The sequence below is a fragment of the Sceloporus occidentalis genome, unplaced genomic scaffold (assembly GCF_023333645.1).
Source record: "Sceloporus occidentalis isolate IW3139 unplaced genomic scaffold, rSceOcc1.0.p SCAF_9, whole genome shotgun sequence".
In the NCBI taxonomy this organism is placed as follows: domain Eukaryota; kingdom Metazoa; phylum Chordata; class Lepidosauria; order Squamata; family Phrynosomatidae; genus Sceloporus; species Sceloporus occidentalis.
The window spans coordinates 25,137,793-25,165,640 of NW_028316989.1; the positions used below are offsets into that span (position 1 = coordinate 25,137,793).

Sequence of the window (27,848 nt, forward strand, 5' to 3'; positions counted from 1 at the left end):
TCCCGGAGCCAAGAGTCCAGGCGGGGAGCCTCGGAGGAGGACCTCTTTGGCCGGACCTCTGCTGCGGAACCCAGGGGGATCTGCGCCGGGCGGGGCCCCTCTTCGCTGTGTCCCGAGGGAGGGAGGGAGGGAGGGAGGGAGGGGGCCAAAGGGGCCGAGAAGAAGGCGGAAGGCCTGGTTCTGAGGAGAGGGCCCTCTGGACCCAAAGGAGCCCAAGACCTGGCTGCCCGACTTCCATCCACTGCGACCGGCACAAAAGCCACAGGAACGAACGAAGGAGTGGATGGATGAACAACTTGGCCCCGGCGCTCGCCTTGCCCAGGGACTCTCCCCCCGTCCAGTCCCACAGGCAGGGCCTCCAGGAAAGACTTGGGGCAAAGGCCGAGGCCCGGTTCCCAGGGGCCTAAGGCTCTGCCCTTGCGCTTCTCTGCCTCTCAGCCGGTCTGGGCCCATGGCGGGGGGAGACGGGGTCCAGGGGAGCCCCTTCGCAGCGGACGCCCTCCTCCTCCTCATCACCTGGGCCCTCCTTCCCCGCTGAAGCTTCCTCTTTCTCACCTCCGTCCTTTAATCTCTGTTCAGCGTTCAGCTGCACGCATTATCACTTCCACCCACCGCTCTGACCACATCTCTCCTGTGTTGGCATCCCTTCACTGGCTCCCCCTCCCTTTCCGCATTCAGTATAAGCTCCTGCTGTCGACATTTAAAGCCCTCCATGGACTGGCCCCTCCTTACTTATCAGACCTTCTTTCTCCTCACCTTCCCACCAGGGCCCTCTGTTCTGGTAGTCAAGGCCTGCTGTCACAGCCCAGGATTTCCTCTGCCCCATCCTGGATCCGCCCCTTTTCACTCACTGCCCCTCACTCCTGGAACCTTCTTTCCCCGCGAGCAAGAGCCATCACTTCTTTAACCAGCTTCAAAACGGAGCTGAAGACTATCCTGTTCAGAGAAGCGTTCCCAGGCATTGCACAATTGTCACTTGCTATTTGATGTTCTTTTGTTGTCTTTTTTATTGAATCACTTCCTGTATTGCTATGTATTTTATATGTATTATCCTACTAGAGAGGCCCCCTCCCCACCATCTTTCCCTTCTCCTTTTGTGTCATGTCTTTTTAGATTGTAAGCCCGAGGGCAGGGAACCGTCCAATTAAAAAGATTGTATGTACAGCGCTGTGTAAATTTACAGCGCTTTATAAATAAAGGTTAATAATAATAAAAATAATAAATGAAGCTTCATGGTTTGAACCGCTTGCCCCCCTCCCTCCCTTTTGACCCACGAGGAGCAGCTTCAGCCCCCCCCCCCAACAAGGGCTGGAGAGCGGAGGTTTGGGGTGGGACGTAAAGGGGAACCCTCCCAGACCCTGCCCCAAAAGAGACTTCCAGGGGCATGAGCCACACATTCGCCGGGAAACCCCCAACAGGCTGCTGCCCCAAGTCCCCTCCTGAGAGCCAGGGCTGCCGGTCATGGGCCTGTTTGGGGGGTCCCTGAGGCAGCAGTGCCCCCCTTTTCTCTGGGGAGGGAATCCTATCTGGGCTGCCGCTGGTCAAGGCTCTGCCTCCTGGTTATGGATCCCTCCCTCCCCTCAAACCAAGGCAAGGCCTTCTGCTGCACCAGGCTTTCTTCCTGGGCCTGGGAGGCGGCTGAGGCCTGCTCCTTAGGGCTCTGGGGCCATTTGCAGCCCCCCTCCCCCCCATAGCAGCCAGGAAGGAGCAGCCCCACTCTTGGCAAATGCCTCTCTTTATTCAGGGCCATGGGGGGGGGGGGGGCAAAGTCCTTCTCAGTCCAGCTGCCCCAGCAGAGGTTCCTTCGGGCCCTGGAGCTGCTTCATGACCTCAGACAGCATCTGGTTGCAGAGGGCGGCGTAAGGATTCATCTGGACCAACTGCTGGCGGGCAAAGGCACTGCCCAGCCGGGCGGCCTGCTCAAAATCGCCCCGAGCCTCGTCCTCCTGGCCTTGCAAGCGCCGGATCAGCCCCCGCTGCACGAAGCCCTGGCAGGCCACGGATCCGGTGCCTTTGCTCAGCCTCAGGGCTGTGTCCAGGTCCTCCAGGGCACCTCAAGGGAGGAAGAGGGAGAGGAGCAGTGAGGCGTCCCTGCCAAGAGATTGCCAAGACCCCCAGCCCCTGGCAGCCCCCCGCTGCTTGGCAAGCAGGCCCTAGGGGGCCAGAGCCTGCCTTCCCTGACCATGGGGCCAAAGGGAGCCCCCAACTGCATGGAACCAGCCCTGGGAGGCAGAGGAGGCAAGGGGCAAGAGGGGGCCAGAAAGGGGTCTTCCCAGCAGCAGCAGCAGCAGCAGCAGCAGCAGCAGCAGCAGCAGCAGACAAAGCGGCCGTTTGGGATCACACAGCCCTTCTGAGCCCAGGGAAGAGCCAGGTCTGCGCTGCTGGGCCCAGAGGCAAGGCCCCCGGCAGAGTTTGCGTGGGGCAGGGCTGAGTTCAGGGGCTCCTTCTTTGCTTTGGCCCCTCCGTCTTCCTCCAGAGCTCCTGTGCCCTCCGCCGCCTCACAGGGTGCCCTCGAGGTCGCCTGCCACTTACCCGCCACATCCCCCTTGAGGCGGAGTGCCTGGGCCCGGTTGTTGTAGGCTGAGGCTCGCTCCGGGAGCAGTTGGATGGCTAGGCCAAAGGTCCCCAGAGCCTCCTCCAGGTCCCCGGCCTCCGCCTGGGCGACACCCAGGGCCTCCAGCTCCGTGGCTCTTCCCAGCAGCTCCGGGTCAAAGGCTCCTTCTGTGGCCAAGAAGAGGAGGAGAGGCAGGACCTTGGGATGGTCTCCGTGGGAAACAGCAGGCGGCAGGGCCCCCTTGCCAGAGGGCACAGCTGCCCACCCAGAGGCCTTGCTTCTCAGGAACACTGCTGCTGTGCGCCTTCAAGTCTTTTCTGACCCGCGGGGAGCAAGAGGAAAGGTGGCATGGCCAAGGCTTGCCTGCTGGGTGCCCAGAGTCGGCCTCGCATTACCCTAAAACCACTGCCCCGCGCTCTCAGAGTGGCTGCACCACCCAGAATATCTGTCACACCTAAAGCCTGGGCGCCTTCGCCGGATGGAGCCTTCAAGAAGGGGGCCTTTCGAAGGGCCCAGGCCTCCTCCCCCGCAGCCCCCATCTCGCCTCTCGCTCTGCAAGGCCTGGCTAATAAGAAGCAAAGGCCGATCCATGGGGGTTCTTGCACCCCAAGAAGGATCCTGGACCCTGGGTCTGACAGGAGCTCCAGGCGCCCTTCTGGCCAGCCTCAGAACCCCAGGGATCGGGGCCCAGCTCACCTTCCCCTTTGGCCTCCTTCTCCGACTCGGCACCAGAGAGTTCGGCAAAAGGGCTGTTGGGGTGGAAGATGCTCTGCAGCACTGCCCTGTCATTGGCCGTCGCCATGTTGGCTCCAGGCGAGGAGGGCGGCGAAAGGCGGGAGGGCTCCTGCAGGTCAGAGGCAGCCCAGAACTACTGGGCCAAGGAGGGGCAGCCCTCCAAACAGCCAATAGCAGCCAGGAGGAGAGAGGGGCAAGACTCCACTGTGGAGGCCTTGGGCCTGTGGCCAGAGCCTGCGGGGCCCAATGGGTGGCCCGAGTGGGGCACTCCCAGGGGTCAGGGGGGCAGGCAGAGAGCATCCTCTCCAGGACAGGGCCTAGTTTGCTCCTCGTGACCCAAAGTGTGGGGCAGGAGAAGAGCTTTCCCTTTGCTTTGCTTTGCTTGCTTAACGTCCTGGACTTTGTCCCTTTCTAGTCTCTCAGAGCAACTGCGTCAGGGCTGGAGAGGGGCTCTTTCCGGTGCACCCAAGATACCCTTCTTGGTCAGGACTGGGGCTCTTGGATTGGGTTTGGTTGCCCTGAGCCTTGCCCAGCTTCATGGACTACTAACCAAGCTCCAACCCTGCTTCTATTAAAGCCCTAAATGTCCAGGAAAAGCCAAGGAAGAGCCTCCCTGATGACTCAGTTGTGTGGAAAGCCTCCTTGGCTCCTCTGGCCATTTTCTAGCAGGAAACCTGTGGCCCTAGAGGAGTTGCTAAACTACACCTCCCATCATCCTCAATTGGTTACATTTGCTGGGGCTGTGAAATAGTTGGGAGTCCCAACAAAATATGGGGCTCCTCTCATGCTTAGAGTACAAACGGTGCTTATTTTAGAATTTTTATATCAGTATGCTAGCATTTTGGCCATTTTTTAAAAACATGTCAGCTGTCTTGACCATGTTTGCAAGCACAAGAGATGTGGCCATTCAGCAGCCCAGTGTGGACTCAGCCGCCTGGATGGAGAGCAGGCCCAGCTTCTGCCCTCACCTGGTGCTGGTTATTTGCTATGCGTTTCCTCCATTGCCCAACTATCTCCAGGCCCATCCAATTTGTCTTCAGTTGAAAGCCTCAAGTCCTGGCAGGGTTAACTCACAAGTTAAATGGATCTTGTTTTGGCTGCAGAGGTCCAGCGGACACTTTGTGAGGCAGAAACAAACTTAACAGGACAATGTAGCAAAAGCAGGCGCTGAAGCCAAGAGGAAGCCCTTCCTTCCCAGGCGGTCCTTGTGCCCAAAGAGGGGCCGAGCAGGGGTACAGGGGCTACAAGGTCAGGGGCTACAAGGCAGCTCTTCCCTTGCTTTGTGCACACTGCAGCAAAGTAATTCGAGGGAAGATGGGGAATCTTCCAAGTGAGCATGTCCTGAGCCAGCAAAATCAAAGGCCACCTTCCTTGCTGGCTTCTTTTTCAAGCAGGTGCTCAGGGAGGAGGAAGAGGAAGAGAAGGAAATGGGTCTCTGTTCCAATTTGCTGCTTTTCTGATCACTGGAGAGAGTGATTCCTCCTCACAAAATCTGAGGCCCTGAATCTTGGCTGGGGGGTCTGTCCGTATGCCCCATCCGCAGCCACAAGAGCCTGGGCCGGCAAGCCCCAGAGACACCTCCGCAACCCAGGTCAATAAACTGAAAGACCAGCAACCTCTGAAGCAATAAACTTGACATGTTTATTAATTAAACTATCACTTAAATAAAAAAGTGCATAGAAAATAAACATGTTTAAAAACTCCTTTTTTTGTACAACTATATACACTTATTTTTACATTCAGTCTTTCAGTCATTCCTTGAACTATTGAAAGTACTTCCTTCATCCCTGTGACAAGGACAGGGAATTAACACTGATGCAGCACAAGATGCATTTCCTCTTTAAAAATAACCAAACCCCAAAACAGAAATCCAAACAATTTGGAAGAACACAAGTCAAGAAAGGAGAAAAGAAAATCGCTTGTACATGATAAGTTGTATTTGTCTGGAACAGAACCCTGTATGTGTAGCATTTGCACGGCTTGAGACGACAATAATTCACTACCTGTCGCTATTAAAGACGGAATCAAAAGGACACCACAAGCGCAGATCTTGGCAGCGGCAGCGGGGCAAAGCTGCAGGGGACACAGCACGGTTGTTTTATACCATCAACTGAACCCAAGAGGAAGAGGCAGAAACGGCAGCGGCAACAAGGAAACGAGTCATTGGACAAAGATCAACTGTTTATATGGAAAGGCCAGGAAACCCCCAAAGCCCAGCTGGACCCTCCACCCCCAAGTCCTGGGGCTGCACATGCAGTCGGACGTGGCTGGCAACCCTGAAGCCTTGGCTTGATGGTTTTCCTGCCTTTGGAGCAACTTGAACACAACTGTTATCTAGTGTTAAGAGAATTCAAAGCCAGGCTTCAAGACACGGTGCAGTATGAGTATTAGTTTCTATATATACCATTATTTATAGTTACAAAAACTTGCAGGTGGGTGGGAAGAGGGAGCTGAGAACCTAGCAGCCTGGAGGTGGGCAACATGATTCCGCACAAGAGAGCGCCAGCGGCAGAGAAACCCGGTATTGCTTCGCAACGGGGGGAAACAAAGACGAACAAGAAGATTTCAGCCCAGCCCTTTGCAGTGACCCGCTTTTCCTTTAGAAAAATAAACACCTTAATGGGTTGACTTTTTGAATCTCCAGGAATCATCATGATCACGGTCAGTTCTGAGAAACATACATTCATATTGGCAGGAAGCAGCACCATGCTGCCTCCTGTTGCCCTGCTGCTTGAAACTGCAGCCAAGGGGGGTGGCAGGGACCCCGTCCCACTTGGTCAGCAGCCTCCGCCAGGAGCTGCCCAGTGAGGTGGCGGCTGCAGGAGGAAGAGGTGCAATGTCCCTTGGACTACAGACTGGAAGGCCAGTCGGAGAAGCAGTTGGCGGCAGGAGTCACCCACGTGTCCAGTGCCCTTCCCAGGGAGAGCACTTGTGTCAGAGGGCAGCCGCATAGGGCTCTCTGCTCTGCTGGCTAGGGGCTTTGGTAGTAGCAGAGGAATGTGCCATGGTCCCCTTCAAAGGCTATGATGGAAGAGAAAGGGCAGAGAGTGACTCTCTTACCCAACCATCCAACTGCTTGGATTCCTCCCTTCTCAAGGAGCAACAAATGCAAAGTATGAATTGTTCAGGCTGGAAAACCAAGCTGGGGCCAGAAGGAGGAAGGCTGGTCTGTCTGCCTTGGGCCAGTGGTGGTTGGGCTACAGGTGAGGCCAAGGGCCTCTTCTGCCCTGGAAGCAAGCTATTGCTGCAGCATGCAATAGGCATCCCAGGCAGGCTAATGGGGTCTATTGGCCCTAGATGTCCACAGGCTGCTTTGCTCCAAGCCAAAGTCAGGAGATCCTCCAGTGGCTGTAAAAGGCAGGCCAGAATGGTCAGCTATGCAGGCAAAGCCTGGTTGGAAGTGTGCCACAGACTCCCCGGCATTGGAAGAGGGTGAAACAGGAGGAAGGGATCCTGCCTCAATGCATGCGCTGCCCTCACAGCCAGAGGGAGCGTTGGAGGAGAGAAGGACCAGCAAGCACCAGCTCAGCCCCTTGAAGACGCTCCCCTGAATGTGTGAAGGACCAGCTTTCAGAAAACAGGGAGTCTCTGAAAGGTTCCTTCCGCTCCCCCTTCGGGGGAAGAGGGTCCAAATCCAGCCCTGGCCAGCCACCTCCCAAAGCCTGTCCTGTTCAAAGAAAAAGGTTTGGAGCAACAGATTTTTTAAAAATCAGGATGACACAATTGAAAAAATAGTCTTGCTAAGTGCTCTTCCCTATGAAGTGCTGCTTCTCATAGAAAAATATACAAAATATATTTACATTTACAAAACCTTAAATACCAAAACTGTAAACTGAAGCAAGTAAATCCAATGACAAATTTGAGAGGGTGCACCTCAAACAGGCGGAAAGGAAACTGTGATGCTTGGGAAGGGGGGGCAGGTTCTCCCTGGGGAGGGCTGCTTCTTTATCCCTACCCCCCCCCCCCCAATCCTTTGCAAATCCCAGGCAAGGCTTGCACACCAGGTGCTCTCTGAGGGCATCACTTTTCCTATTTTGGGAAGCAGCCAGGAGGCAGGGTGCCACCATCTGCTGCTGTATGTGCTGCGCCCAAAGGGGACCCCCGCTAAGCACTAGTTTCCCATTCTGCTTCCAAGGGGGCTGCCTCTGGAAGGCAGGAGGGGGGGTCTCTGGCTAGCCTGAGGGCCTCCTTGACCTCTGATGCTCCTCTCCTGACACAGAGGGGACCCTCAAGTCCAGGTAGCTGCCACTGAGGCCCAGCCAAAGCTAGCCATAGAGACCTCCCTGTTCCCAGTGAGGAGCCCGGAGGGGGGGGGGAGGAAACTGGAAGTTTCTGTGGCCCTGGAGGCCAGTTTGCCTCATCATAGGGGACTTCCAACTCCCCTTCTAGGTGGGGCCCTGCACTTAATCGAGACTCCAGACCTGAGCACTCCTCCCTGGAGCCCAACCATCCTCCAGCCAGGCTGCTCAGTTGAGGAACCGGCGGCACTTCTTGGCGCCACAGTTGCAGGGCAGCTTGTTGCTGGCATCTTCAATGGGGAACTTGTAGTCGTAGGTCAGCTCCTCCCCACAGTAGATCTTGCGCATGGCGAAGATGACAATGTGCTTCTGCCCGTCAATGTTGATGACCCGGGAGTAGCAGTTGGGCTCACAGGAGTGGTTGATGAAGCGGGCTGCATTCCCATGCATGGTGGCGTCCACCACCTCTGAGTCGTCGATGCGGAACATGTAGCAGCCAATGTCCTGGGAGAGAGAATGAGAGGGTTGCCGCTGGGGCCAGAACCAGTTGTGTGGCAAAAGCCAAACTGTTACAGTGATGCCTGTTTGAAAAGGCTGGTCCCAAAGTGTTTTGGGCCAACTGTGGCAGGAGGAGAACAGGCATCTGCTTGCAAGGAGGCTCTCTCTGGGCAGCTGAAGCGGCTCTCTGACCATGGCCGCTAGCCTCTGCTACACATACACAGAACCAGCGTGGGCACCTCCCAGAGTGCCCTTAGAACCCACTCCAACTTGGGAGGGAGACTCAGATGGGGTCCAGGGCCTCCCAGCCTGCCTGCCACCAGAGGCAGAAAGCAATGGTCTGGCACAGGGCAGGCCTCTGGGGCTCATGGAGGCAGCCCCCCTTCCCTTGCTCTGGGGTGCTGGACAGGGCTTTCTGGCAACATCTCCATGAAAGCCCAGAATGCTCTACTGGGGAAAATGTATTAACTCCCAGATGGCATGCTGCCACTAGAGCTCACCTTGCTGTCGTAGTATTTCTCACGCTTGTCAGTAAGAATGGAGCGAATGACGTTGCCAGCATATTCGATCACCATCTCGCCCGCATCGATGTTCCTTTTGCAGAAGAGGCCTCGGCCATGGATGGGAGACCTGCAAGGGGAGGAACCATGTGTTCAAAAGTGGCTGGCCTGCCCTGCTTCCCAGTCCTGAGCCATGCAGGTGGCAGAGCTCACCTGCAACAGACCCTTGGAAAAATGGCCACGGCTGGGGAGGCCAGGCAGGTGGCACCGGGGGGTCAGGGGCCGAGTGAGCGCAACTTAGCCTGGGCCTGTCTCTCCCATAAAGCCTCTCTCTCTCTGGCCATTCTCCTATTGGCCCACCTACCTGTAAACACCCACAGCCTCCTTGGAGGTCTTCTTCAAGTGTCTGAACCGCATGGGCATGGGAAGGTCCATGCTGGTGGCCCTCCTAAAGAGGAAAAAGGAGGAAGGAAAGTGACTGCTTGAGAGCCACCTGCAAACAGTGGGTCCTCTGCTGGGCAACTGCCCAGCTCCCCTACCCCCCTTCTGACCCACCAGAGTTGGAGGCAAGGTTGCAGGTCAGCAGCAGCTCTTCTCTTGTGGTCTCAGAATGTCCCACAAACCACTCCGTGGCCCCAACTCTGCGTCAACTGGAGGACCCAGGACGTTTGCGCCTACCACCCACCTCCCAGATGAGATCAAAATGGCAGAGCCTTCCAGTCCACCCCACCAACTCGCCTCCACACCCGCTATGTACCGGGCAGACTTCAGCTGCACCTCCTCCTCCTCATCGTCATTGGGATGGTACTCGGGTGGCTGGCGGTGCTTGGAAGCCAGGAAATTGAACATGTCAAAGGCAGACTTCCTGAAGGGCAGAGCAGTAAAGAGGAGTAAAGAAGCACGACAGGAATGTCTGGGGATGTGGGTCTACCCAGGGTGCCACCCCTCAATCCTCCACTCATGTGAAGGGACCCTGAAGGGGCTTGTGCTGGTTTCCTACATCCTTGGGACCGCCTGGCCAGACCTACAGCGCCTGCTGGTGCCCACTGCCATTGCTACTGGTCCTCCATCAACTGGCCTAGAGCCAACCAAGCAGTGCACCTGCAATGGGCACTGAGAGGAAGGTGGGTGCTGGGGTGCTGAGTGTGATAGCAGCTCCATCTGAAAGAGGTCTCTGAATTAGACTCCCTAGGACACGGGTGATCTGGCGGGTTGAGTGCTGCTGGAGGGCAGGGAAAAGACTCCACTTGCCTGAGGTACACTTCAGCCCTGGCGGAGCCATGAGGGTTGACGGGGGGCTCCTTGGCCTCCTCTGGCTTGTGGAAACGGAACTTGTAGTTGTGGCAGTGCTTCGCACCATAAAGCTGCTCGATCAAGAACACAACTGCATCGTGGAGGATGCCCAGCATCCGCAGCCCACTCACACCTGCAGGAAGGGGAGGAAAGGAGGCAGGGCAGGAGAGGCTGCCCACCCAGCTCAGGGAGCTTGGCCAAAGCCCCCTTGCACCAAAGAGGCTCTAGCAGCAGCAGCAGAAGCAGCGGCCCACCATGCAGGTGAGGACCATCACAAATGGTCAGGGGTGACAAATGGCTCAAGAAGGAGATGGGGACATGGGGACAGCCAGGGCTCAGGCTACTAGTGCTGGTTCAGTACAACACAAACACCAATTCTGGTGGTTCCAGCTCACAAGGAGGTGCTGGCCTGGCTGCCTGGCCCTATCTAGCAAACCTTCCAAAAAGAAGGTCTGTGCCGTACCAAGACTATCCACCAGTGTCCCACCCATCCTTCCCTCTTGTCCCTCCTGGCAAAACCAACTGCCAAGGCAGAGCGCCAGCCCTGGCAGTGCTGCTGCTGTTGTACCTGCAAAGGACAGCTGCTTCAGGCGGGCGTTGGACCGCGCCTCCTGGACTTTGTCAGTCAGGGATTTCCAGGCCTCTAAGATTATAGGAAGAGAAACGAAGAGTGATTCAGAAGAAGGAAGAGAGTTCAAAATGCTTTCTCACACTCTGAACCACGCCTCTCCTGCAGCACTTAGCTGGCAACAGAGGCAAGACATCGCAGGCAAGAAGATGCTGCAGAAAGCATCTGCCCCCACTACCTCCCATGCCACCTGCCCCATTCCCACCTTCAATACTTTCTGCACAAATCTGGAAGCCATCATCACTCGAGATCTCAAACACTAGCCCCTTCTTGGGCTTTCTCTCTGCAAGGCTCTCTTTCCTCTTTTGCTCCTGCTGCAGCAAGAACATGAGTGGGGAGCTGAACGTTCCCTCCTCATCCTCAGGAGCTCTGGAATCTGGAAGGAAAAGAGCAGACACTTGCCTTCTGCATGCCCAGCAGCGCCACACATGGGAGAGAGGGCAGCGCCACATAATAGGAAAAGGGGAACCCTGGGGCCTCCTGTGAGCACAGCTGTAGTGCCTGGAGGAACAGCCACACAAGTGGGCCAGGATCAGGCTAGGAGGCCCCTTCCCAGGTGAAACATCAACATCACGGAGGGCCTCCGTTTGCTCTCCACCTACCTGCAAACTCTTGCTCACTTGGAGCACTCTGCACTGGCTGAGCTTCAGGAAGAGAGGCAAGTTGCCTGTGAAGAAAGAAGACAGTCAGTGCCCAAGCGGGAATGCTAATATTGTCTGATAGGCAAAACGTCTTGAGTCAGTTGAGAAAATTCTGGACGCTCTTGAGACAGACAATTTGAATAGGAGATGGCCATCCTCCCCCAACTCAGCTGCTAGACTGGCTGGCACAAGAGACAAAGTCTGAAGCCTCTTGATGGGTACTCAAAGGCCATCAGCAGAGGATGACTCCCTCCTGGCAGGGACCAAACAGAACTGACTGAGAGAGGGCTGCTCCAAGGGTGCAGGATCCTTGCTCAGCGCAAATGCCATCCAGGGATCGGGTGTTTCACCGCCTTGACTGACAGTTGTTGTTCTGGAATGTCAGTAGGCTTTCAGGATGAGAACAGCCTCAGCATGCTGGCACTTCTCCCTCCTCTCCCTTCCCTCAAGAGCTGCTAATGCTCCTGATGGGCTCACAACCCAAAATACAGAACAACTGCAGAGAGGCTTGCTGGACTTACCCAGCTGCTTTTGAGGGTGGGGGACCTATGCTTGTGGCCTCCTCCTCTGCCTGCACTTTCAGAGCAGGAAGCCTAGGACAGACAGACAGACAGACAGACAGACAGACAGACAGACAGACAGACAGACAGAAGGACTTAACTCAGGCTGGGGAGGTGGGAAGACTCAGTGCTGCACCCAAATGTGAGCTTGGTCAACAAAACCTGTCACAAGCCCAGTGATGCTCCTCTCCACCAACAGAGAGAAGCAGCCACAAGAGAGGAACATGCTCTCTGTTCTTTCAGGCAGCACCATGTGCTGCCCAGGGCTACCAGCAGGGTGGAGAGGGGTGCTGCTTTGGAATGAGAGGTGTGATATGCAGACTCCTGAGCAGAAGGATTGCTGTACCTCAAAAATATAGAGCAACCCCAATGCCCCAATGGAGGCAGCCAGGAATTGCACACCACCCTCTTGGAGGAGGCCTTGAGGGCCTTCCTTCACCCCACATGCCTGCCACCCTCTCCCCTTGGCCCACCTGCCCCACTAAGGGAGCAAGCCTTCTCCTAAAAATGGCTCACAAGAAAAGTTGCCCATGGCCCTCTCGGAACAGGCTTGGTGCCCAGGAAGGGAAGCTCCCAGTTTTGTTTGCTTTATGGTTTCACCTTGCTTTGGGAAGCTACTGTATGGCATAAAACTGTCCAAAGTAAAGGATACTGAAAAAAGGAGGCTGCTTTGTCAGAAGGGATAGAATGCCAAGGGCTTCCCTCTCTTACCTTCCACACATATCCTGGCTTGACACCCTTGTGCCTCGCTGGGGAGCTTCCTTCTCTGGGGAACCGGTCCAGAAGGGAGACATTTTGTGCTTCTTTCCAGGCCCTCTGCTGTCTGATAAGGGCTCAAGCCGCTTGACTTTGAGTTTTGCTTTCATGGAATTTGCAGGTTCAGTGGACAGGGAGCTCCCAGGAGAAGCAGCCAAGCTGGTCTGCATGGCAGAAGAGGAAGAGGAGGTCTTGCTTTGCTCCAAAGCTGCTGGGTTAGCAATATCTACCAACTGGGGGAAGCGGGAGAGTGGAGGTGCTTCTGGCTGAGGTATAATGGCCCCATTTTTGCTGGCCAGGATCTGGATCAGAGGCCCCCCAGACTGGTAAGAGTTGTCTGGATCAGTGGCCTTGCCCAGAGTTTGTGAAGACAAGATGCACATGCCAGATGATGATGCCTCCGCCACCGCAGGAGTTGCAGCCTGAGCCGTTGAGGAATCAGCAAGCGGTGAAAATATCCCTGACCCAGAGGGCGGTGGGGCAGTGTGTTGCTCTGGAAGACCCAGGCTCTGCTGGGTGGCTTTGAGAAGAAGGTTGCCGAGTGGGCCCATGTCAGAGACGCCATGCAACCCTGGCCTGGCCAGGGCAACCGAGGCCTGCCCCAGCACGTGCCCGGTGACTGACATGGCTGTGGTGGGGGAGGACACGGTCTGCATAGAGACAATGTTGAGTGCAGAGGGAGGGGAGGGGAGACCTGATGCTGGCCCAGAGGCAAGGTGCCCAGTTTCTGGCCCAGCCATATTGGGAGGTGTTCCGACTGCCGCCCCTTGGGGCAAGAGCGGCGACTGCTCAAAGTACATGACCCCGCCAGCCTTTGAGCGCTTGATGATGTTGGGGACAGGCCTGTGGGATGCAGAGTTACTGACAGCTCCTCCCAGGTTCAGGAGGCCTGGATGACTGGGAAGCTGGGGCTGAGTGAAGTTGATCAGTGCCATGTTGGGGGTCATGTCAGATGGGGCGAGCTTCTTGTTCTTCCGAGACTGCAGCCGTGCAATCGGCCGTTTCTTGCTGAGGCTGGATGGTGAGGTGCTGGCGGAGGAGCCCATCTCCCCCCTCTGACTGGCTTCGGGCTCAGGGGGCTGCTGGACGCCGATCAGAAGGTTGGAGGCAGAATTGCCCAGTGTGGGTGGGAAACTGCCCTGGGGGCCAGCAGAGAAGGAATGCAAGTGCTGATGGTGAGGCATGGGCAGCAGCCCTTTGCTGGTGGGTGGGAAGAGCGGTTGGGAGGAGGGCAGGCTGGGGCTTAAGCCTGCCGCCAATGCGAGCTCTGCCGTGGCCATTGGCCCAAGCATGGACGAGCCAGCCTCCATCACCCCCTGGGCAGAGCCAACGGAGGAAGTCAGCTGGATCTTCTGCGTGACACCGTTGGGAAGCGTCTGGAGGACGTACAGGGGCTGCATGTTCTGGTTAACCACCAGGAGCTTTTCGGCAGCTGCCTTGAGGTGGAGAGGGGCTGTCTGCACAGCAGCATTGGAGATCTGAGAGGGACCTGGGTTTTCTGCAGTATTTGGCCCGTATTTGGAATTCTGATGTGGGAGAGTGGGTGAAACAGGGACCTGGAGGCCGGGTGTCCCACTGTTCCTGCCCAGGTCCTGGCTGGCTCCTTGGCCCGGCTCGGAGGGTCCACATGGGGGGCTAGTTATGTGCTCTGATTCCATGTGGCCTTGAATGAAGGGGTCTGGGGTCAGGGGTCCGTCAGGGGCTGGCTCCACTTGGGGGCTCAAGAGAGGTGGCTCCCCTTCGTTGGAAGCAGGTTTTTCTGTGACTGTCACCCTCTTCTCACCAGACTCAGTGGAAGGTAAGGCTAATATGGACCTCTCCCCAGTGGAGGAGAGGGAGGATTCAGAAATGACAGCAAGCCGGCTGTGATTCTGGCTAGGAACTGTGGGGCTCCGAGTGGTTAAGACGGAGAGGTCAGATGGGAGCTCCAAGGGCAATTCAAACTGCTCCTCTGCAGAGATTGAGGACGAAACGCTGCTGTCCACCGGTTCAGTGTTTGGCAGCTGCTGAGAGAAGACTTCAAAGAGGCCCATGTCCTTGCCCCGGTTGCTGTCAAGGCCCAGGCCTTCTCCCAGTGTCAGCAGCTCAGAGGATGAAGACTCAGGACTCTCCCCCAGGGCCTGCATCGAGGGAGTGTTTTTCAGCACAAAGTCCATGATGTCGGAAGGGAGGATATTCCCACAGTCGTCACTGTTGTTGTTGTCTGAGTCGGACTTGAGCAGCTCCGTGCTGAAGGTGTCCAGGAGGTTCTTCTCAGGAGGTTCTGTGGAGGCCCGTGTACGCCGTCCGGCAGCCTCCAAGGAGCTCAGCTGCGCTTCCAAAGAATCCTGGTTCTGAGCTTTGACCCGGCAGTTCTCTATCTTTGACTCGGCCGCTTTATGCCCAGCTGAGCTCTTGGTCACTTGTGCTTTCTCCCCGCTCTCTTTCAAGCTCTCGGTCCCATTTTCTTTGCTGCTCCTTTTGGTCACTGGGTTGCCTTTCCTTGTGGTCACCGTGATGCTCGTATCACTTTCTGTCCCATCATCCACGCCATCCAGCTGAGAGATTTTTGGCAGGCTGATGTGTTCCTCTTCTCGGAACAAGCTATGAGGGGGCAGGTGCTCCTCTGTAGTGGAGACCACTGTCCGGGTGAAATTGTAGTAGTAGAGGTCATCCTCATCTGACGTGCTCAGGTCATCAGCTCCATCCACCTGCCCTTCTGCAGACCTCTTCCCCCGCTTCTTGCCTGTGGAGTTGCTGTAGAAAGGGATGTCTTCCTCACCGTAAGACCTCACCCCATACAAGGGAGTCAGCCCAAAAAACATATTGGATCTGGCCCGGGCGCTGCGCCGGGGGTACCGCCGCTTATAGGCCCCCTCTTCCTGTGCCTTGGCTTCATCCTCGAGCATCAGGCTGCCCTCCTGCACAGGGAGGCTCGGGTAGCTGTTCCCTGGAGCCTCTGGGGCTGAAGAAGTACCCTGGCCTTCTGGAAGAACACAGCTGTCCCCTGACTGAGTCACAGGGTCTGGGTTACTCTCCTTGGTCTGTGATTCTGAGTTGCTCTCTCTCTGGACACTCTTGGATTGACTCTCCCCTTCCATCTTGAGGGGAGTCAGCGTTACCTTCACTGTACGCTTCTGGGAAGCCTGCATCTCCTTGGAAGGGGCAGTGTCACCCTGGAAAGGAGCTTTGGGTATTCTCTGGCCCAGAAGGCCGCTGTTGTCCCCAGACTTCTCAGTAGCAGCAGCGGCAATGCTGTTGCATAGCCTCTGAGGAACTGGATCAGGAGTCATGGTGTGGTGAGCAAATTCTGGCTCTGTGCTTTCTTGGTTACCGGCTGGGAGGAGACTGGGACTTGGGAAAAGCTTGCTGGAATGTCTCTCCTTTGCTCCCCTCTTCACTTTCTGCCGCCTCTCTTTGCCCACAGAAGACAATAATGGGTCACTGATGGAAGGAGGCAGGAAACTTGGTCCAGAAACCTTGGAGATCTTGGCTTCTGGATCCTCATAAGAGCAGGTTTTTTCTGGTTGCAGGAGATCCGCGTGCTGGTCTTTCTCCTTCTTTGGAGGTCTCTGATGTACAGGCAGAAAAGCTACTGGATCTTTGGAAGAAAGGGGCTCTGGTGTGGGCTCAGGAAGCTTTCCTGTTCTGCTGGTGTATGTCTCCATGCCAGCCAAGCCCTGCCCCAGAGGGTCCGCTTTTGAATTCACAGGGGAAGCGCTGAAGTCCTCGAGGCTCAGCACCTTGCCCTTCTCTGCCATCTTGGCTGGGGTGGGCTCTCCAGCTGGTGCGACCTCTGAAGACATGCTTCCCTCTGAGGAAGGAGTGCCATTACCTCCACTCCCTAATGCTGGCTTCAGGAAACTGGGAGGAGAAGAACTATTCTGGATGGCAAAGCATGAGGCTGCTGAGCCCAGCGAAGGTTTGGTGTTTGAAGAAGCTTGCTCTAGGGCAGGAGCAATGCTGGGTCCTGAAGAGACACTGTGCCTGGTGGCGTGAGAGGTGCCAGCCCTGCTGGGAGGCACCGCCCAGGACCTCAGCTGCTGGGGAAACAGAGGAGAGACGCTCGGCCTCCTGGAACCAATGCTCCGAAGTCCCGATGATAGCAGTGGGTCTCCTACAGTCACAATCTCGTGTGTCACAGGAGTGGGACTTCCTGAGGAGAAAGAAAGAGGGGGACAAGAGAGAGATATTTTATTTTACAGCCCAGTAAGACCTTTTGTGAATTCAAATAGGCAAACCTATGAAGGCAAAAGCAATAAGAGATCCCCAGACCTCAAAAGCAAGTACTGTCAAGCCCCAATTCTCTCTACTCTGCCTTGATTTTCTTGTTAATATTTCCAGACTTTCAGAACAAAAGGTGCAACTCTCCTTGGACTTCTTCAAAGCTCCAATCAAGCAGCTGTTGGACCTATTAGATCCAAAATTCCAGGATCCCTCTCCTCACAAAGACGCAGTCTGCTCATTTTAACACTGTGAGCGAGTGAGTAGCTAAGAAGGACATATTGTAAAAGGCAAAGAACACACCCTCTGAAATGTCATTTAAGGTTCCACACATACATACATGCACCCAAACAAACAGATCCCACTCTGTCACAAAGGTTTCAGAAGGTTTGTGATGGTTGTCATTATTATTACTGTTAATATTTCACCTTCTCTCACCTCTTCCCCAGTCTGGGGCTCAAAGCAGCTTACAGAATTAAAACAGATACAGCTAAAAATATACATTCTATAATAGTTAAAAATATAATTAAACATCAATAAAATGAAAAGCAATTAAAAGCTGAACCATTAAAAACAAATATAAACAGCCCAGTGCAGCACATGACAGGCTCTGTTCCCCCTAAGCAGTCAACTTACAATGATCTGCCAAAACAAAAAGGTCCTCATGCGGCTAGGAAAGAACAGCAAGGAAGGCAGTAGTCTCTGGAAAGGGAAGTCTAGAGCCTGGGAGTAGCTACCAAGAAGGCTCCCACCAGATGTATCTGTAGGGTGATGGGACAGAGGAAATGTCCGCCCCAGGAGATGGCAAGATAAAGGCAGGCTTGTGGAGGGAGATACAGTTCTCCAGATAGCCCTCTCTCCATGCCACCTGCCATGGTCCAAGCCTCAGAGGGAGAGAAGAACAGCTGGACTTAGTCCCCTTCTCCACTGCCATTCCCATCTCCTTTTGTGTCATGTCTTTTTTAGATTGTAAGCCCGAGGGCAAGGAAATGTCTAACTGTGAGAGCCTTTGTGGCTGAAGAGCGGGATTTAAATACAGTAAACAAACAAACAAACAAACACATAAACAGTCAGATGCAGAATAATGACATCATCTGTAAGGCTCCTTCGAAGAACTTTTATAGATCTCAGTGAATGATGCTTTCATTCTGCTTCTGGTTATGGGGACACAGCCAGACACCTCTTTGATCTCCCCTGCCACATCAGTGATAGAATAGTGGGGGTTATAGTGGCTGATCAATGACTCTAGGGGTTGTTGAGAGGAGATACATAACATAGTCCTGCACATGGGACTACTAAGCTACATTGTGCCTGAGAGGGCCTCAGGCTTTGTATGGAGTTCTGAAGACACAGAGAAAGCTTTGGCATTGGCAGAGACCTACTGGAGGTTCCAGGCTACTGAGAGAAGCTTGAAAAGAACACTGGGCATAGAAAAGGCATGAAGGCAGTCCTATCAGCAGCCAAGTCATGCAACACAAAGTAGATTCACAAAACAGAGGGTGGGGAAGTCAGACCTGCAGAGGGCAATGGGCGCGAACCGGGAGATCTCTGGGCAGGGGAAAAGCTTGGAGTCCTGATCCGCAGAGCCCTGAAGTGCTGGGGATGCAGAGAAAGATCGGCAGAGGAAGGGCTCAGGACAGATGGCAACACCTGGCCTTCCCTGGTTGGAATATCTGCTGCAGAAGAAAAAAGAAGGTCAGGAACTCTCATTAATTTAAACAAAAGGAAGGAACGAAACAGTTTCACTAAAGAAGCATGCCAGCTGAGTCTTTATGCCACTGCCATTCAGAGAATGGAGCAAAAGGAAGACATCATGCCACAGTGAGCAAATGATATTCAGGCATCCTGCCTTAATTTACTCTATTAAAAGCCCACTCCTCCTCTCTCAACTGGTCACTTTTCTTAAGACATCCATGAAGCTTCTTAGGTGGCACATACTGCATTGTGCCACCTAACCATCAGCACTGTGGATACTGTAACATGGCACAGACGTTGTGCCCAATTTAACAACCAAGTGTGAGGATGCAGCCTTGGCTGGGGAAGAATCCTGCTCTACCTTCTGCTAAAAGCACCTGGCTCCTACCCACAAGCAGCACTGGCCCTGCCATGCACCCAAGAGAAAGGGACCCAAGTGGAAGCCCAACTTGCTGGCAGGCTGAGGCTTGGCATAGCAGCTGCTGCAGCTGAAAAGACTCACCTGGAAACAGCCCCAGGCTGTGAGCAATCGTCCTGTTGTCATTGTGTTCAACTGTGCTGTTGATATCTGGCTCCAGAGCGGGTGGGCGGCATTCCATAATTTTGCATGTGTAGACGCAGCGTTTCCGAGCATCTGTTGTGCTCCAGTACACCCGGGAACACCTGGGGAAAAATGACATCAGGTGTGACCAAGATGTGCATAGGGGAGTGTCAAGGCTGAGCTGCGCTTGCCTGCACATGGTCCTTTTCAGCCAAAACCTTCCTAGGGTACTTGGTGGGTCCTGGGAACCCCTTTCAGAAAGGGTGCCACAGGCTCTGCCACCTGCTCAGGAGTCAGCCTGTACGTACTGGTAGCCAATGGGGAAGAGCTTGTCCTCACAGTCAGAAAGATCATTCAGAATCCCAAGGCAGTCAATTGTCATTGACCCTGTATGGAAAACAGTTCAAGAGACGGTCTGTAAGGGTCAGTGGAAGGGGCCCAGTCATAGCAGCCCTCCTTCCAAGGCTAGTGGCCAAGGCCTTACCAATCATCATGTGGATATTTGCTGGTTCCAGGCCATTGAGAAACCTTCTCCTTAAGCTAATTCCTTCAAAATCCACAAAGACTCTTCTCAGTACCTCAAAGCCATTCTCTGGTACCACCTGCAGCAAGCAGACAAGAGGTCTGGACAGTTCAACTGAAGATCAGACAAAAGATACCCAAGCTGAGCCCTGCAAGTTGGCAGAGGTAGATGGAGGTGAGAAAAGACAGGAAGCGGGCACTCACCTCCCCTTTGATCAGGTCCAGGTGACGCTGGCAGTACACTTTCTTGTCCTCCAGGAAAACACAGTTCTTGGTCCGGGAGCACATGAAGTGATAGTTGCTTGTGCAGGAGGTCAAGCAGCATCCCACAGTGGCTCCAGGCCTCTGACAAAGCTCGCATCTCTGAAAAACAGATTTCCATGTTATAGCCAAGGGTCAAATAAATGCACTTGAGGGCAGCATGGTCAAAAGGAGCAGCTGGTATGGCCATTGGGTCACAAGGAGGGCAATCCAAAACACTCCTCCAAGGGAACTCCTGCTGTTGCTGCACTAGTCTGCCGACAGCAATGGCAGCCCAAGGAATTTGTCACCTGACTGAGTGCATCCTTACCCTGATTCATTATGTTCACCACACAAACTTAGGTCTTCTGGGCTTCATGTTTTAACCCCCCTCGGAAGAAAGACTTTAGGTTTGCTAATCTGCCACAGATTAGCACAGATAATCTGCCACAGTATGCAAAAGGGCTGCGATTAAGATTAGGAAGGCCATGGCAAGGTAGACTCAGATACATGGAGTGGGCTAAGCTCCTGATGATTTCAGGGCAGCAGCTTCCACAACTGGCTGCCTCTTAGCTTCAAAAGATGACTTTCTATGCTTCTGCTCTGGCCTTGGAGAGTTCACAAAAGGGACCCATCCTATTCTTTAAAAAGCATGGATCACCTTTCAAAAAGGTTTCTAGTGTTGTTGCAAAAGAGGATCTTGCTAACAGTAAAGCAAAATAAGGGTAATCGTACAGGAAGGGTTCAGGGATCTCTTCCCATTTTGCACACAGACATCTTCAAACTTGGGTGCGTTATCTCACGGAGATTGAAGAAACTGAAGGCACTGCCCCCCAACCCCCATCAAATATGTAAGGAGATGTTAATAGCTCTCCAAAATCCTTCTGTGTTGTGGTAACAAGTGGGAGACAGACATATTGTTGTTGCTGTTGTTTTTGAACTGCATGTCCTGCATATTCATTATTCCCATTATCTCTCCTCCTGCTCACCAGCTGCTTCCCTCGGATCACAGCCATGTGCACGTTCTTCAGCGAGCCATCATCATCTTCAAACACTTCTGCTGACCACAGGGCACAGTTCACGTGGGTCCACTCATTCTGGCCAATGTAGAGGAGGCGACCTGCATCCTGCAGTGAGAGGAAGATTCCCCCAAAGGCACTGAGAACACGGCTGAGGGCAAAGCACTTGAGGGGGCAAAGGATGTCATCTTCCACAGGCAGCTATGGCAAAGGAGGGCCAACAAGCACAATCTTCTAATCTCTATAGCCCCTTCTCTGTTACCCTCCCTCCTCTATATCTTTAATCTCTCTTTCTCTTCGGGTTCCTTCCCCTCGGTTTTCAAACATGCCTTAGTTTCCCCTATTCTGAAAAAACCTTCTCTCGACCTTTCTTCCTTGGCTAGCTTTCGTCCAATCTCTCTTCCTTTTCTTTCTAAGGTGTTGGAATGAGTTGTCTATTCACACTGTCTTGAGTTTCTTGAAACCAACTCCGTTCTGGATCCCTTCCAGTCTGGTTTTCGCCCACGGCACTCCACAGAGACAGCCCTCACTAAGATCTCGAATGATCTTTTGCGGGCCAAGGCGAACGGCCTCTACTCTATCCTTGTCCTTCTCAATCTGTCTGCGGCCTTCGACACCGTGGACCACTGTCTCCTAATAGACGTACTCTTTGACCTTGGTTTCTCGGGCCTTGTCCTCGACTGGTTCACATCTTACCTGTCAGATAGATCTTTTACAGTGGTCTCGGGTGGTCAGACCTCGTCCTCTGTCCCCTTATCTGTTGGAGTTCCTCAGGGCTCTGTTTTGGGTCCCCTTTTGTTCTCTTTATACACACTCTCCCTTGGCAAACTTATTAGTTCTTTTGGTTTCTCCTACCATTTATACGCTGATGATACCCACCTGTACCTTTCCACCCCTAATCTTTCACCAGAGCTAGAACAGCAAGTATCATCCTGTTTAACAGCTGTCTCCCACTGGATGCACCATCGGCGTCTGAAGCTTAGTATGTCCAAGACTGAGCTTCTTGTTTTCCCACCTAAGCCCACCCTTCACTACTCCTTTTCTATTTCTGTCAATAACATCTCCATCCAGCCGGTCCAGGAAGCCCAGAGTCTTGGTTTCATTTTCGACTCTTCTTTGTCATTTATCCCCCAGATCCAGACTACAGCCAAGGTCTGTAGATTTTTGATTTATAATATTGCCAAAATGCGTCCATATCTCTCAGCTTCTACTGCAAAAACACTGGTCCATGCCCTAGTGGTCTCACGACTAGACTACTGTAACCTCCTCCTGGCAGGGCTTCCTCTCTCTCACCTCCACCCATTAATTTCTGTTCAGCATTCAGCTACACGCATTATTTCACTCGCTCGCCGTTATGATCATGTCTCCCTTCTGTTGTCTTCCCTTCACTGGCTCCCTCTTCCTTTCTGCATCAGGTACAAACTTTTGTTACTCACCTTTAAAGCCCTGCATGGGCTGGCCCCTCTTTATTTAACTGATCTTCTCTCTCCCTACATCTCTACTCGCACTCTCCGTTCTGGTACCCAAAGTCTCCTCTCTCAACCCAGGATTTTCTCTGCCCTGTCCCGGATCCGTCCCTTCTCTCTTGCTGCCTCTCATTCCTGGAACCTTCTTCCTCTGCATGCACGGCTCATCACTTCCCTAACCAGTTTTAAGGCTGAGCTGAAAACCATATTGTTTAGGGAAGCATTCTCAGGGAATTTGTGATTGTCATCTGGCTGTCTGATAATGTTTGATGTGATTTGCTTTTATATCTGATGTTTTTTAATTTGTTTTCTCTTTCCTATATTGTAATTTTATCTATTACTCTATCTAATTGTTATTACTTTTAGAGTGTACGCCTCGGGCAGGCTTTTATATATTCCTTAATTTTATTGACTTTGTACAGCGCTGTGTATAATTACAGCACTTTAGAAATAAAGTTTAATAATAATAATAATAATAATAATAACAAAGAGCCACAGGGGAAACTGCCAGCGCTCAGTGGAAAGCAAGACAAATGACAGAGGCGAGTCTGGATCAGTTGGACAGAGAGCCAACAAGGACTTGAAGGTGAGGCCTTGTAACTTCTTGGGCCCTTCCAGGAGAACCAGCAGCTGAAAGGCACCTGCTACATCATGCAACACACACTGTGCTGCCAAGGCACAACTTACGTTTCCCCCATCATCACCATACTTCAAGCAAAGCACACACTGCCGGTTATCTTCCACATCTGGAGGGGGGACAAGTTCTGGGTTGTCCTCCTGGGTTCTGTCAGAATCTACAGAATAAATAACAAGAAGAGGACCATTCACTTTCAAATCCTGACTAGAGATGCTTGGGGGAAGAGATCTTGGAACTGACTTCTGGAGAAAAAGGTTGGTCTGCAGAGCTGTTTGCTTAAAAAAATAAAACACAGTCCAACCAATGATGCAGCCCCAGGGAAAAGAGAAGAGGGTTTCACCCAGAGCCCCTGGCCAGGGGATGGATCAAACTTCAGGCCTCCAGCCAGGCCCCAATTCTAGCTGGACAAGACCAACCCCTGCCTCCGACTCCCTCCCTCAGTGACAGCCCTATTATGCAGGGCTGCCCCTGGGCAACGAGACTCAGGCTCTCACTGGAGATGGGTGGTGTAGGAGGATGCAGCCGGGTCGGGGAGTCGGGCTCTCCGGGCCCTTTGGATCTGGGAGCAGGAATGATTTTCTTTCTCAAAGGCGGTTGCTGAGCACAGCTGTTTTCTTCGCGTTCTTGCCACTGCGCGTAGTTATGGTCAAGTGATGGGGGCAAGACGGCGTTCGGAAGCATCCCACTGCTGAAAAGCACCAAGAGGCAGAGCCGTGTGTCAGACAGCCCCTTGGCAGGGCTGCCCATCCAGCTCCAACTCACAGCCCTGAGTCTGGGATCTCCCTGGAAGGTAGAATGCCATACTTTCTTGCCAGAGGAGCAAAACAGCACAGTCCCAGAGGGCCCTCACCCCCCTTTATGTATCAGGGCCCAGCCATGGCACAGCTGTGGGAAGTGAAATACCGTCCTTTGAAAGCGAGATAGCAGTGGCAAAAATGGATCAGGCAATGGAAGTTACTTACTTGGGTGTAACTTTATTAGGTTCCCAAAATCTTGATTTTTTCACGCTGAACCATGGAAAAACACGCTCCATTTGCTAAAGGGGAGAAAGACTGCACTTTACAAGACACACCATTAACACTTCAAGGAGGCTGCTCAGGATCTCTATGAATTTACAGCCAGGAAGATTTATTGGGGACAGAGGTTTGCCAAGTCATGGCCTTAAATTGCTTCACAGGCAACCGATTTAAAAAGAAACAAGAATGCTTACATTGGCATCTGCATGCAGAAGGCAGTCCCTCTTTCAAGGAAGAGCTAAACCTGGCTCACCCGAATAAAGAAGGACTTCACCATGCTGTTGGCCTTTTTCAGTTCTGGCTGCCCTCCGTCAGCATTGATGGCTGCCTGAATGATCTTGACGACATCGTCGCTGAACTCCAGCTGGATGGAAGAAACAGGCTGTTCACTCTCTGCCATCTCAGGGCACGGCCCCCTTCAGACTCCCAGTCAGAAGGCCAAGCAGCCAAAGGCCGCCCTCTCTCTAACTGGTCAGTGGCCCAGCAGGCCCCCTTTATATGCTCAGCACGCCACTACCAACAGGTAGCAGCACTGCTACAAAGACTGTGCACATGCAAGGGCACAGGAGCAAGCCTGGTAAGGCCTCATCTGGAGTACCGCATTCTCTTCTGGGTGCCTCATTTTAAAAAGGATGGAAACAATTTGGAGCAGTTTCAGAGAAGGGCAACCAGGATGATAAGAGGGATGGAGAACAAAACCTATGAGGAAAGGTTGAAAGAGCTGGGCAAGTTCAGCCTGGTGAAGAGAAGACTAAGGGGTGACATGATCGCCTTCTTTAAATACCTCAAGGGTCATGATAGAGAAGAGGAAGCAGACCAGAGGAGTGGACCAGGCCTAGTGACTGTAAGTTACAGGAAGGTAGATTTTGACTGGACATTTGGAGGAACATCTTGACAGTGAGAGAGGTTCAGCAGTGGAACCAGTTGCCTAGAAAGGTGGTGGTTTCCTACGCTGGGCAACTTCAGAAAGAGGATGGACAGCAGCCTCTCTGGAGACATACCACAGAAGTGTAGCTTCCTTGGTCCATTTTTCTTTTCACGCTCTCTAGGTCCAGTGGCTGCTGCTCCTCCTGCTTGCTGACCTCCGTTAGCACGGGCGGATCTGGGCCTTCTGGAGAGCTGCGGGATGGGACGCTCTCCTCCGTCTCAGGATTTAAGTCGGGGGGTTTGGCTGCCTGGAGACAGGATACAAAGAGGGCAGAACAAGTTCTGAATCTATCACGCAATGCCACTCTGTGAAATGTATGGAACAGGAGAGGGAAGTGGGGTCTCCTTCTCTGGGCATCCTCAGAAAGAAGCTGGACGGCAATGATGATGATGATGATAATGATATTTATTTATATCCCACCTTCCTTTTGGAATAGGGACTCAAGGCAGCTCCCTGCTGCTAGGCCTGCTTCAGATTTGAGTTTGGGTTGAGTCGGGGGGGGGGGTGCCCTTAATGGCCCCTGAGGCCCCTTCCAACTCTAGTATGCTAGGAATACCAGCATCTTCCACTGGAGACAGAAAGCTGGGTTTCTGTTCCTCTTTAGCTATTAGCCTCTGACATGCACCTTCACAACTGCCACCAACCAGGAATGTTCTAGTTCTGCTTTGCGTGTCCTAGAAACCCTAAAAGGAATATCATACCTGGAGCTCCCCCATCCTCACTGGGCCCAGATCCCAGCAGTTGGAGGTCAGAGATGTTTATGCAGCCCCAGGAAGAGGGTTAGGAGGGGAGTCAGGCCTACCTGTCGGTAGCGCATCAAGTGGCTGGTAGTCCTGGAATTGAACAGGGCAACTAAAACCTGCTTCAGAGAGAGCTGCAGCTCTTTCTCCAATGCCAGCCGCCATTCTGCAGGATGCTGTTCTGTGCAGTTTATGCAGGTGTAAGCCACACTCTCTGGCAGGTTGGAAAGGATCTCGTACATCTCATCTGAAAGGAGACAGGTCAACTGTTACATTGTGGATGCCAAGGCAGAGAGGGCTGAATGTCTCAGTTGAGGGCTGGACAGGCAGTGGGCAACCCTCAGGGACAGACAGTGTTTACGTTGATAAAACTAGAGGGGACTGGAGCGGACTAAGACACAACTCTCTGCCTTGGATACAGATCCATGAATGACTCCTCCCCCTCCCACAAAAAACAAAAAACCCCAAAAACCCTTCCCCAGAAGGCAGGAAAAGGGCCTCTGGGCTCCCTGAAGCCCCTCAGTCCAGATTAAACTCCCACAGCACATGCTGTTCACCTCCTGGGTTTTGCCAGCATTCTGATGCCCCCCATCCAGAGATAGTGTGTCTACCAGCTGGTTTTGCCCCAGGCAGACAATGGAAGAACTTGACCCCACTCTTCATAAGCCAGGCTGGCTTTGCCAGAGTGCTCAGGCATTAGTTTCCTGTTTGCACATGCCACTGCTCAGGTGGGCAGGGGATGTAACAGGGCCTCACCAGAGAGGTTTTCACACTTGGAATGGACCCAGCGGTCGCATTTCCCACATTGCATCATCTTGCTCTCATAGTCATCATCATCATAGCATTTGTCGCAGAGGGGGCAGAAATTCCCTGCAAGGGAGACAAAGGGTTGAGACTGGGCTCCTGCAGGCAGATCCCCCCACTCCTCAGCAACTGGCTGAAGAGGACTCAGGGCTAGCTGTCATTAGAGACACGTGGCTACCAGGTGGTTTTGCCACTAGCAGACAACAGATTGTTACCTGGCAGTTGCCCTGAATATATAATGTGAAGGACAGGGAGGCAGACAAGCACATGGGCTTGCCTCACCCACTTTGCTTGCAACCTTCCCCTCATCCGCCTGTGGATTTGTCACCAGCTGTGCTCCCAGCCTCTCCTCACCTTTAGCAAAGAGTTTGGCACAATCGTGGCACAGGGAGAAGTCATGAGACCACTGGGCATCCCACCCTTTGCCTGGCGTTGTTGACCCACAGCTCTTGCAGCGGACACATTTAGTGCAGATCTGGGAAGAGAGACAAGAGCTTGTGTATTCACAACAAATAACATAGACTGGATGGCCACCTGTCGGTTATGCTTTGATTGAGAGTTCCTGCATGGCTGGGGGTTGGACTGGATGGTCCTTGTGGTCTCTTCCAACTCTATTATTCTATGATTCACGCCATTTCTTTGCTCACTGCTCAAAAGTACTGAAAGCTGAAACCAGCAATATGGTAAAAGCACAAAGTGCCACAGCAGCAGCACAGCAAAAATGGAAAGGATCCAGGCAAGAAAGCATTCCCAAGGCAATGCATGTACATTACCAATGCAGCCTGTGTTGCTAAAGAGGCTGCCCCTGTTGGTGAACCATGGAAGGGAACCCAAGCCTCCTCCTTTGCCATGGCGCATGGGGTGGGGACACACAGTTGGCACACAGGGCAGATGTCGGTGTTTGTCTGGGTTCTGGGTAAGGCCTACCACTGTGGAAATTGTGCTAACCAAGTCTCATGATAAGGGAGGATGAAGGGAAGTCTGCCTTAGCCAGCTTGGGGGTCACTCACCCAAACTTTCTTCTTCTTGGTGGGCTTTGTTGGGTAGTTTGGTCCCAGGCACTCCGGGTGATAGCTGTTTCGGCACTTGTTACACTCCAGCAATTGCTGCAGAAACACAAGAGGCAGCAGCAACCTGTTTGGCCAATCCCCAAAGCCTCTCACACTACTTTTAAGCTCTGACACCCTTCTGGAGCATATCATGCTGCCAAGGTGCATTTGGGAAATGCCCTCACCGCCACCCTCGGGATGCTACAGAGCCCAGCGAGCTCCTCATTCACAGCAGTCCCCCAAAGGCTGCCCAGCTACCTTGGTGGCCTCATGCTGCCTCCCACACACATGACAGAACTTGCAGCGACGGCAGCACCAGTTCTCCAACTGGTCCTCGAAGGGGCGCTCACTATCCTCTAGACAGAACTTGTGGAAAGGTTCACAGCACACCTGGCAATAAACAAACTGCAAGGGAAGAATGCAAGTTAGTGGGTCAGCTGTGCACCAAGGCCACCCACTTTTCACACAGCTGGCTTCCAGTGGCTGTGTCTCCAAAGAGCATGCTGTGAGGTCACTTCCATGCTCATGATCTGGTCCACAGTCCCACATGCCCTTAGTGTGTGTTTCCAGGAAGACCATACACAC

General features: G+C 53.4%; 2 protein-coding genes across 6 annotated transcripts in view; both read right to left on the reverse strand.

Moving 5' to 3' along the window:
- Window positions 1-1,725: 1,725 nt before the first annotated feature.
- On the reverse strand, window positions 1,726-3,399 carry LOC149307057 (tetratricopeptide repeat protein 36-like). Its single transcript, XM_089537862.1, has 3 exons — window positions 3,251-3,399; window positions 2,533-2,721; window positions 1,726-2,053 (listed from the first exon to the last, which is right to left on the reverse strand). The coding sequence occupies exons 1-3, from the start codon at window positions 3,354-3,356 to the stop codon at window positions 1,776-1,778; spliced, it is 573 nt and encodes a 190-aa protein (XP_089393988.1). The 5' UTR covers window positions 3,357-3,399; the 3' UTR covers window positions 1,726-1,775.
- Window positions 3,400-4,906: 1,507 nt separating this feature from the next.
- Window positions 4,907-27,848, reverse strand: part of KMT2A (lysine methyltransferase 2A) — a 47,248-nt gene continuing 24,306 nt past the window's right edge. For 2 of the 5 annotated variants that reach the window (XM_089537907.1, XM_089537902.1), the window contains 26 exons: window positions 27,522-27,668; window positions 27,225-27,320; window positions 26,569-26,689; window positions 26,167-26,280; window positions 25,473-25,657; window positions 24,744-24,917; window positions 23,996-24,106; window positions 23,689-23,762; window positions 23,221-23,414; window positions 22,777-22,883; window positions 20,594-20,731; window positions 19,569-19,727; window positions 19,327-19,444; window positions 19,151-19,229; window positions 18,804-18,964; window positions 18,121-18,282; window positions 12,359-16,538; window positions 11,609-11,680; window positions 11,049-11,113; window positions 10,652-10,822; window positions 10,387-10,461; window positions 9,777-9,951; window positions 9,283-9,390; window positions 8,890-8,973; window positions 8,526-8,655; window positions 4,907-8,031 (listed from right to left, as the gene is read on the reverse strand). In XM_089537907.1, coding sequence (XP_089394033.1) covers window positions 7,756-8,031; window positions 8,526-8,655; window positions 8,890-8,973; window positions 9,283-9,390; window positions 9,777-9,951; window positions 10,387-10,461; window positions 10,652-10,822; window positions 11,049-11,113; window positions 11,609-11,680; window positions 12,359-16,538; window positions 18,121-18,282; window positions 18,804-18,964; window positions 19,151-19,229; window positions 19,327-19,444; window positions 19,569-19,727; window positions 20,594-20,731; window positions 22,777-22,883; window positions 23,221-23,414; window positions 23,689-23,762; window positions 23,996-24,106; window positions 24,744-24,917; window positions 25,473-25,657; window positions 26,167-26,280; window positions 26,569-26,689; window positions 27,225-27,320; window positions 27,522-27,668 — 7,476 coding nt within the window. In that variant the 3' untranslated portion in view covers window positions 4,907-7,755. Of the gene's footprint in view, window positions 8,032-8,525; window positions 8,656-8,889; window positions 8,974-9,263; window positions 9,391-9,776; window positions 9,952-10,386; window positions 10,462-10,651; window positions 10,823-11,048; window positions 11,114-11,608; window positions 11,681-12,358; window positions 16,539-18,120; window positions 18,283-18,803; window positions 18,965-19,150; window positions 19,230-19,326; window positions 19,445-19,568; window positions 19,728-20,593; window positions 20,732-22,776; window positions 22,884-23,220; window positions 23,415-23,688; window positions 23,763-23,995; window positions 24,107-24,743; window positions 24,918-25,472; window positions 25,658-26,166; window positions 26,281-26,568; window positions 26,690-27,224; window positions 27,321-27,521; window positions 27,669-27,848 lie in introns of all 5 variants that reach the window. The other 3 variants (XM_089537903.1, XM_089537906.1, XM_089537905.1) reach the window with 3 other exon arrangements.